This window comes from Bidens hawaiensis, unplaced genomic scaffold, assembly GCF_021521415.1.
Source record: "Bidens hawaiensis isolate Kalapana, Puna unplaced genomic scaffold, B.hawaiensis_p1.1 tig00034282_1, whole genome shotgun sequence".
NCBI classification, from domain to species: domain Eukaryota; kingdom Viridiplantae; phylum Streptophyta; class Magnoliopsida; order Asterales; family Asteraceae; genus Bidens; species Bidens hawaiensis.
This window is the reverse complement of record NW_027495931.1, coordinates 184,757-194,008: the sequence shown is the minus strand read 5'-3', so window position 1 is coordinate 194,008 and position 9,252 is coordinate 184,757. Positions and strand designations below refer to the sequence as shown.

The window sequence follows — 9,252 nt, the reverse complement described above, 5'->3', positions numbered from 1 at the left end:
GAATATGTGGCATTCACTAATTGGATCTTTGATGCAAACGAGTTTTATCTCACTGCACTATTGTGCCTTTAGGCTAGTGTTCATGGACGTTGAACTTAGCTGATTGTCTTCTCCAATTGAAAGACGAGCATATCTTATTATAATAGATTTAGCTGATATCTTATTTAAAAGATTCGCAGGATATTCAAGAAAACAAATGTGAAACATTTGTTGGTAGAAACTACAAGACGAAAAATGTAACAATAACATAATAATTATGTTTGTAATTAAATAAAATAAATCGAGCACAGATGTCATTATGAATATACCTAAAGTACTAAAAGTGAAACAAAAAGTTATTCTACCTTTAAGTTTAATAATAATAAATATAAATAATAATAATATAACACTAATAATAAAATAATCTGATGATTTGTCGACCAGATGTGTCAACATAAAACGTGGATCGGATCTTGTAATTATGCCGCATATTTTCATTTCATCACCACTTTCACTCCTTCCAGTTCCATCTCAACACACGCATAATATCAAATCACCACCGTCCGTACTATGCAGGCCGTGAAAGCCGGAACCCGGCCGCCGTGGGTGGGCTTTGCAGCCGCCGTATGGGTCGGAATCGCCGCCGGAAACTCATACTGTTTCCCTCTGTACTCCGATTCTCTTAAATCAGTTCTGGGGTTTTCACAGCAACAGCTTACAGTACTCGGTGTGGCTAATGATTTTGGGGAAAACACAGGGATTCTTCCCGGCATTGCGTGTAATTATTTCCCGCCATGGGCTGTGCTGCTTGTGGGTGTGTTTTCGGCTTTCTTTGGTTATGGTGTCATCTGGCTTGCTATTACTCAAACTGTTCAGAATTTGCCGTACTGGGTTGTAAGTATTTCTTCATAAAGATTCAATCTTTTTGATTTAGGATTGTTTTAAAAGTTAATATTTTTCATAAAGATTCAATTTTTGTTGATTTTTTAATATCTTTTTCATTTGGGATTGTTTCTTTTTGAAGAACATTCTTGGGATTTGTTCATATTTTAATAAAGATTTATTTTTTTGTTAATTTTTTATTTAAAGTTTCATACTTTTTGTATTTGGGGTTGTTTCTATCTGAAGAATGGTTCTTGGAATTTGTTCAGAAGTAAGTATTTCTTCATAAAGATTGTATTTTTTATTAATTTTTTTATGAAAAATTTAATATCTTTTGGATTTGGGATTGCTTATATCTTAAGAACAGTTCTTGGGATTTGTTTAGAAGTTAATATTTTTCTTGTTTATGAGTTGTTTTAACTTTTAAAACCTCCAAGATTTGAATTAGTATCAGCAAAAAATAAGTTTAAGAGTTGATGTAATTTGGAGTGTTTGGATGAAAGCAAACGTTTTACGATTAAATGCTTATTTATAAGTAGATCAACAGTTTCGAATAAACAGTTTGGAAGTTGCTTATTCAAATTGCTGATCTGATTATAAATATCAGATTATTTCACTTCTCGAATAACCTGAAATTCTAACCGAACCGAATTCGAATAATGAGTTGAAATCCAGTTTATTCGAATAGACTTGAATTCGAACACAATTTGAATAAGCTTATTCAAATCGGTTTAATAAATTTCTTGAATTATATATATGGTTGTTTTGCAGTTATGGATTGCACTTGTGCTAGCAGCCAATAGCAGCGCATGGTTGGGAACTGCGGTCCTAGTTACAAATTTAAGAAATTTCCCGTTAAGTCGGGGCACGGTTGCGGGCCTACTAAAAGGCTACATTGCTCTAAGTGCTGCGGTTTTCACAGAAGTATGCACCATGTTACTAAACGGGTCATCTACCCAAATCGTGCTTGTGTTCACACTCGGTATACCTATAATATGCCTTGCGTTAATGTATTATGTTCGCCCATGCACACCCGCGTCCGAGCCCGACCTGTTAGAAAACGCTCACTTCATGTTCACCCAAGGGTCAAGTCTTTTACTAGCAATCTTTCTTTTAACCACGACTATTTTAAAAAACTCGTTAAACTTAAGCCAAACGGTTTCCTACACGTTTATAGGGGTCATGGTGGTTCTTTTATTATCGCCGCTTGCGATTCCTGTTAAAATGACCCTGTTTCCCGACCGGAAGAAGTCAACCCGGGCCGTTGACTCTTCTTCCGACAGTTCGGATATGAAAACTGAACCATTACTAACGATGTCGTCTTCAAACACGAATCTTTCGAGTTTTCGTGAAAATGATAATGAGTCGGATGTGAATTTGCTACTTGCTGTTGGAGAAGGGGCGGTTAAGATCAAGAAAAGAAGGCCAAGGAGAGGTGAAGATTTTAGTTTCCGTGAAGCGATGGTGAAGGCCGATTTTTGGCTTTTGTGGACCACTTATTTTCTGGGGATCGGGTCTGGGGTCACGGTTTTGAACAATTTGGCGCAGATTGCGAGTTCGCTAGGGTTTAATGATACAACCACATTGATGAGTTTATTCAGTTTTTGCAATTTTCTGGGCCGGCTTGGTGGCGGTGCGGTTTCTGAATACTTTGTGAGGTAATCTTTGTTATTGTTAAAGATTCATGTCTTGGGCTCGGCTCAAAAAGCCGGGTTTATTTATGCCTGGTTCGAGGCCCTGTTGAACCCGCCAGTGGAATGTCAGTCCTAATGTTTAGTTGAAAAGCTCGGTTGGGTCAGCCCTGGCAAAAGTTGGTTATTGAGCCGGTTAGGCCCAAATGCCAGGTTCTTAAGGCCCAATTCGTTTAGCTTAGAGAGTAAAAAAAAAGATCCATGTAAATTTTTAACTTTTACATCCTATTTAATCTTTAATACGAGTTTTAATTGTTTTACGAGTTTAATATATAAATATAGGTTTTTAATTTTTGTGCTTTATATAAGTAATTAGAGGTATTTGATAAAAATATATGCATAATTTTATTCCTAATAGTTCTGAAGCTTTAGAAATTTTATTTTAAAATTATATAATGTCTTCTGTTAATTGGAAAATATGATTTTGGTTATAACTAACTAAAATCATATCAGTTCTTTATGTCCGGGCTCAAGTCAAGGTTTTTAAAGCTCGAAACTAAGTCAATCCTTTTAGGCCCAGGTTTATGCCAGCCTTTATAGGTCCGGGCCTAAGTTAGTCCTTTTGTGCCCGGGCCTACGACAGACCTTTTAGGCGCCGCCTTAAGAATGTTTTTTGGGTCCATGCCTAAGTCAATCCTTGATTCCTTTCTAGCCTGGGCTTTGCACACCTGTAAAATTTTATAAAACTTTGTGTGCTTTGTGCAGGTTACACACGATCCCGAGGACATTTTGGACAATGGTAACACAAATCATCATGGTGTTAACATATCTTCTATACGCATCGGCTCTAAACGGAACATTATATGCTGCAACAGCATTACTTGGAACATGTTATGGTGTTCAAATTGCCATCATGGTATCAACATCCTCCGAGCTTTTTGGGTTAAAAAACTTCGGGTTATTTTTCAATTTTATGCAACTAGGAAACCCTCTTGGGGCCCTTCTATTTTCTGGTATGCTTGCGGGTTACGTTTATGACGCTGAAGAAGCTAAACAAGGCGGGTCTACATGTTTGGGCCCAACTTGTTTTCGGCTCACTTTCCTTGTTCTTGCATGTGTATGTGGTTTAGGGACCATTTTGAGCTTGATTTTGACCATTAGAATTCGGCCCGTTTATCAAATGCTTTATGCTGGTGGTTCGTTCCGTTTGCCTCAAAGCTCGGGTCACTAATTTGTTGATTTGTGAATAGTGCACCTATGAGGTGTATTTGTTTGTTGTATGTGTGTATAATAAACTTGGTCTTATGTTTAATCGCATATGAACACTAGTAACGTAAAAATTGAGCTTTTATCATGATTTTTTGTATGAAAAGCGTTCCCAATTCGACAGTTTTGTAATGAAGTTGTTTTTAGCACACATGTTGGAGTTGTTTTTGTCGTTCAATCTTCAAAAATGTCATTCAAGTGTTAGAATGCATATATAATGTATAAAAACCAGTATCAGATACTTAATAAGATAATGTGATTTGATTAGTTTTTTTTAATAGTCTATAAATATACCTTGAAAGATTAGATATTATTTTCCCTGTTTTTGTTGTTTTGTATTTATGTTTTTTTTTTCATTTAAAGATATGTATTTTTTGTTTAGTATTATTGTGTAAAGTGTTAAAAGAGAATTATAACTAATTTAATCTTATCTGTTTATTTAATAAGTAATTAATTTAAAATTTAATAAAATTATTCGTATTAAAAAGATTGAAAGATAAAAGCTGGCTCATAGTATGAAAGATGTGATGGAAAATGAAGGATGATACTGACCTGATGCTAATTGCTAAAATGACATAGGAATATAGAATGATCAAAAAGATTAATAAGAAACGTGTACGTATAACGAGGTCTAACACAATAGAAAAGTTGCATGCATGTATCAGGTCGCAAGATTATTTGCCTATTTTGTTAGGTAAATGGATCAAAGTTATCTATAACATATGTATGTTCCATTTTCATAACAACTATGGACTGATTTATAGCCTTAGTAGCCAAAAACATGGTATATAATAATACAGTTGTAGTTTGAAGGTTATCGAAAGGGTCAAATGGTCATATCAGAATGAATGGTTAAGTCGCACTAGTGGTTGGTAGGCAAAGGTAAGGATGGCCCCGTGGCATGGCTCCCCACCACCACCCTAGTCCAAACACATATCCAAGTGCACACCCCCTACGGCTAAGGTGGGCCTAATCCTGCTGGTTAGTAAAAGATATTTATTTATTATACCTAACAATAACTTTCTAAATGTATTTGGTACATTGATGCTGCATGTAGACATATACACGACATTGATGTTGTCATAGTAGACAATGCAGGCACAAAGTAAAGCGCAATCAAGCGGCAACAACTGTTATATAATGTGGTCGAAAACAACTTTCGATCACAGTAGAACATGCGATTGGTGTAATCAACATTGATGGGTGTAAATCTGTAAGCAACCGTCATGGACTTGTTTGGTTTGACCAACGACAATGTCAAACGTCCAATATGACCTCTTTTCCCACTATGAATCGTCTGAGTTAGCAAATTCTAATATACAAACTTGATTTGATGTCATATGGCTCATATCAGGTCACATGACCGTATAATAAGATGACACGCTTGTACATATTTGAAGGTGAAAGTCTCTTTAGCATCACATCCTAGATACGTAGGCGTATGAATATAATTATATAATAATTCTTATCCTAATAAAATTTTAGGTATAAAATAACAAGAATCTTATCCTAATATATTATTACTTATAATAATAAAAACTGATTATATTATGAAACAATCTCAATTCTCAAGCACTCCTAAGTAGGTTTTAAGTCCTGAAACATGGCATCCCATTTGATCTCTTCAACACTTGTACCCGACCAATACCCACCACCACCACCACCACCGCAGCTGCCGCCATCCCCATCGTCGTCACCATCACTGAACAAATTCTCTGTATACTCACCACCATCTTCCATACTTTCACCCTGCCGGAGATCGTAAACCAAAGAACCTGAAAAACTCTTCACTTTAGCACCACCAGATCCCACCACTGGCTGGTAGCCGTTGGTGATCAAAAGAGTTGCAGGCCCTAGTTTATTCATCACCAACCTGTAATTAACGTTGTAAACATTATATTATTATTGAATGAATACTACATTATTGGTTTTATAAAATATATGTCTAAATGTCGAAAATAAAAACTAAACAAAAATTTGTTTTTAAAATTCTTTTTGAATTTACAAGTACAAACTTATTAAAGAAAACTCAAACTAATGTTACATAATTGCTTAATAAGCAGACTTTTACCTTTTCTAGAGTAAGTTCGTTTTGACTAGAAATTAAAAAGACTTCTGAAAAGGATTGTTCTTAATTTACCTGTTGCTTCTCTTCACCATGGCAAATTTCCATCTGGAACTATAGCTCCTTCTCTTGACCCTAGCCATAGCCGAATCGTTGCGGTGCATCCATGTTCGAACATATCGCGCCAATATTCTCTTGGTTTTCTTGATTGCTGCAAAATAACTTAGCTATTGGATGTGAACCAGATGACTTTCTAGCGAGCTTGAGAATCTCGAGCCTGTGTTTGGCTATGGAGATTCCCATGCTTTGAAGAAACTTATGGTTGAAATAAGGAATATCGTCTTCTTCGAGTTGCTTGTGTGACAAAACTAGTGCATATTCGTGTATGAATGGAGGTTGGATGTGAGATTTTGAGAGCCATGAAAACCAGTCCATGGCTTGATGTGTTTTTGGGTTGCTTTAAGAAGAAATGTATTTATATAAAAAGGGTCAAATATCTAGAGTTTAAAAATAAAAAGATGTGAAAAGATAAAAACGCTTGAACGTGACAAAGATGTGTTAATTAGTTTTATCAGCATGGGCACAGCCGCCCTCAAGAATCTCTAAGAATTCAGGGGCTGATAGAGTTAAAAGAGTGACAGAGCTGAGACCAAGTTCTTGAGGTTGAAATGTTAGCGATAGAAAGTAGAGATGACATCTTATACCTTAGCCTCCTCCCTAATTCATTCCAATTCTTCATCTTCATCTTAAACATTGTTGGCGACAGTGGTAGTGTCACTATTAGTGACACTAGCAATGCATGATGAATTTTTGTGTTAACTCTTATCTTGATTGTCTATCTCGATTGTTTAACACTTGTCCTAGCTTAGGCGACTTAGCACAAAGTAGTTAACAGTTGTCTGGTGAGTTTCAAGGCCTCACTTTCTATAATTATATTTTCGGGTGGTGTGCATACTCTTGAATAATTTAAACGCGTAAATGGATTTGGCTTCTAGCCCACGATCTAGAGATTCAATATGTAAAGTATGAATTAATGATTTTTTTTATCGATGTGAAACACACGAATTTTTTCGAAAGGCTAATACTAACGAGAAAATATCCGAAACTAACAATACCATATATTTACCACATATGAATACTGTTGGAAAACTTGAGAAACATGGCTTTGATTGATGCATGTTAAATAGTACAAATTCTTGAAACACCATAGGTACAAATGATTGATACATGTAATTTAATTTTTGAAAGACCATAAGTTTCCTTCTATTTATCTCGTGCTGCTGATCAGAGCAAACATGAGATGATTAGGAGTTGGGATCCGATCGTTGAAAGATTAAGAAATAGACTTACATCGTCAAAGGCAAATACGTTATCTTTTGGTGGGCGAGTAACTCTCACTAAGACAGTTTGGGCAGTTTAGCCACATATTATTTCTCTTTTTTCTGAACACCTGAACAAGTGCTAAAAATTTCGAACAAATAAGGCAAAAATTCTTATGGAGAGGTAACCTGGAAAATAAAAAGATTTGTTGGGTTGCTTAGGACAAAGTGTTTAGCTCAAAGAAGAAGGGAGGGCTCAGGATTGGTAGTCTTAGATCGGCAAAATATTGCCCTTTTAAGTAAATGGATATTTTGCTTCAAGATGGAAGGCTCTCGACTTTGGATTACAATATTTCAAGTTTGTATCAAAGTATTCGGAAGTGGGAGCCTATTCTCGTTAAGCAGAGTTTGGCGGCATTTAGAAAAATCTTGGGCATATTAAAGACATTCGGGGCAACATGATTTTAATCTCGGAGGATAGAATGAAAATACAAATCGGTTCCAGGAATAAAACTCTGTTGTGGATCGACAAATGGGCGGATTACTTTATGTTGAAGAGAGAGATTTTTGGTTATGTCTCATCTCGAGGAAAGAAGAATTTCCTTGTGAGTGATAAATACTCTTCCGTAAATAATATGGTAATTTGGTTGTGTGTGGTAGAAGACCCTTGCAAACTGTTTGTGTAACATCCCGAAATTTCCTAGAATAATAGTAATATATATTAATTTCGTTGGAGGAATTAATTTGAGTTGGTAGAGATAGTAACAAAATAATAAGATAAAAGGGATATTGGGCTTTAATTAATTATGGACTAAAAAGAAAAGATGACCCTAAGGTCCATGGGCTTAAGGAGTATATAACCCTTAAATCCTAATCCTTTTCATTTCCGTTCATTCTACACCGTAGCCTACACCATCAAAAATACACACTTAAGCCAAACACTCTAAACTCTACCATATTCAACGATCAGAGACCAACCGAATGTAAGAAATCATTCATCTCAGCTAACCCAATATATTAGAACCCAACACTACAGCCCCTTGATGTCATATGAGCCGTTGAATCTAGATCTAGCTTTATTCGAGCATTTAATCAACCAAAAACGAGCTTAAGGATCACCTTAGCTCAGATCTGAACACCCTGAAGCTACCCGAGTCATAAACAATCAAACCCCGATCAATCATGGTGGTTAACGGCGGCCGACGACGGCGAAATTGATGAAAAACCTCAAAAACGAGTAAATAAAGGAGCTGAACAGACTTATACGCATATAAGTTTATGCAGCGTATAAGCCTAATCAGCGCATAAGTGTACTTAGTCGTATATGTATGTACGCAACATGTAAGTATGAAGGCAGCGTGTAAGTATGAATGCAACGTGTAAGCATGTATGCCGTATATACATATACGCCGTGTATGTATATGCCATATATGTATGACTTATACGTTGGAACAACTTACATGCCAGAACAGCCTATTCGTTGGAACACCTTATACGCCTAAGGATGACTTATACGCTAGACAACTTATACGTCAATAGTAACTTATACGCTAGTGGACATATACGGACTTAAAGTGATTTTAAATAAATGAAAGATAAACAGCGTATACGTATGTAAACGATAGAAGATTTGATTCGATTAAATAATTGAGCTTTAGTTTTCTGATAAGGTTTTAAGTAAAGACTTATTAATGAAAATAAATTTTTTTCTGGCAATTTAACCCCAGCCAGGGGCTCTACCCCTTGAACCCCGCTAGGGGCTACAATAACTTAGAAGTATGGTATATCTAGAAGTAGTTAATTGATATTATGATTAATACACAGTTAGCTGTGCACAGCTAAAGAATGCATAACCATAAACTCAGAAAGGAATCGCTTACATGTGAGTTTCTAGCCCCATTTCCTTGTTATGTTTTCGGGGCTGTGTGCATACTCAATGTGAATAATTAATACACTTACCTTAAGTGGTAAGTATATGCCATATATGATATGTGTGATTGTTATCGAGGTTATAAATGAATGCTTGTCAGTACGTGAACGATCTTAAGATATTGCACGTATCACCAAGGAAGGTAATTGTTAGAATGTATGATTGTGTATATAGTATGTA

At 35.9% G+C, this 9,252-nt stretch overlaps 2 protein-coding genes across 2 annotated transcripts; one reads left to right on the top strand and one right to left on the bottom strand.

Annotated features, from left to right (window-relative positions):
* Positions 1–462: 462 nt before the first annotated feature.
* Positions 463–3,836, top strand: LOC143586040 (protein NUCLEAR FUSION DEFECTIVE 4-like). Its single transcript, XM_077067683.1, has 3 exons — positions 463–873; positions 1,633–2,519; positions 3,258–3,836. Exons 1-3 carry the CDS (start codon positions 550–552, stop codon positions 3,721–3,723), a joined length of 1,677 nt encoding a protein of 558 aa, XP_076923798.1. The 5' UTR covers positions 463–549; the 3' UTR covers positions 3,724–3,836.
* Positions 3,837–5,336: 1,500 nt separating this feature from the next.
* Positions 5,337–6,258, bottom strand: LOC143586048 (uncharacterized). Its single transcript, XM_077067687.1, has 2 exons — positions 6,047–6,258; positions 5,337–5,631 (listed from the first exon to the last, which is right to left on the bottom strand). The coding sequence occupies exons 1-2, from the start codon at positions 6,256–6,258 to the stop codon at positions 5,337–5,339; spliced, it is 507 nt and encodes a 168-aa protein (XP_076923802.1).
* Positions 6,259–9,252: the final 2,994 nt, after the last annotated feature.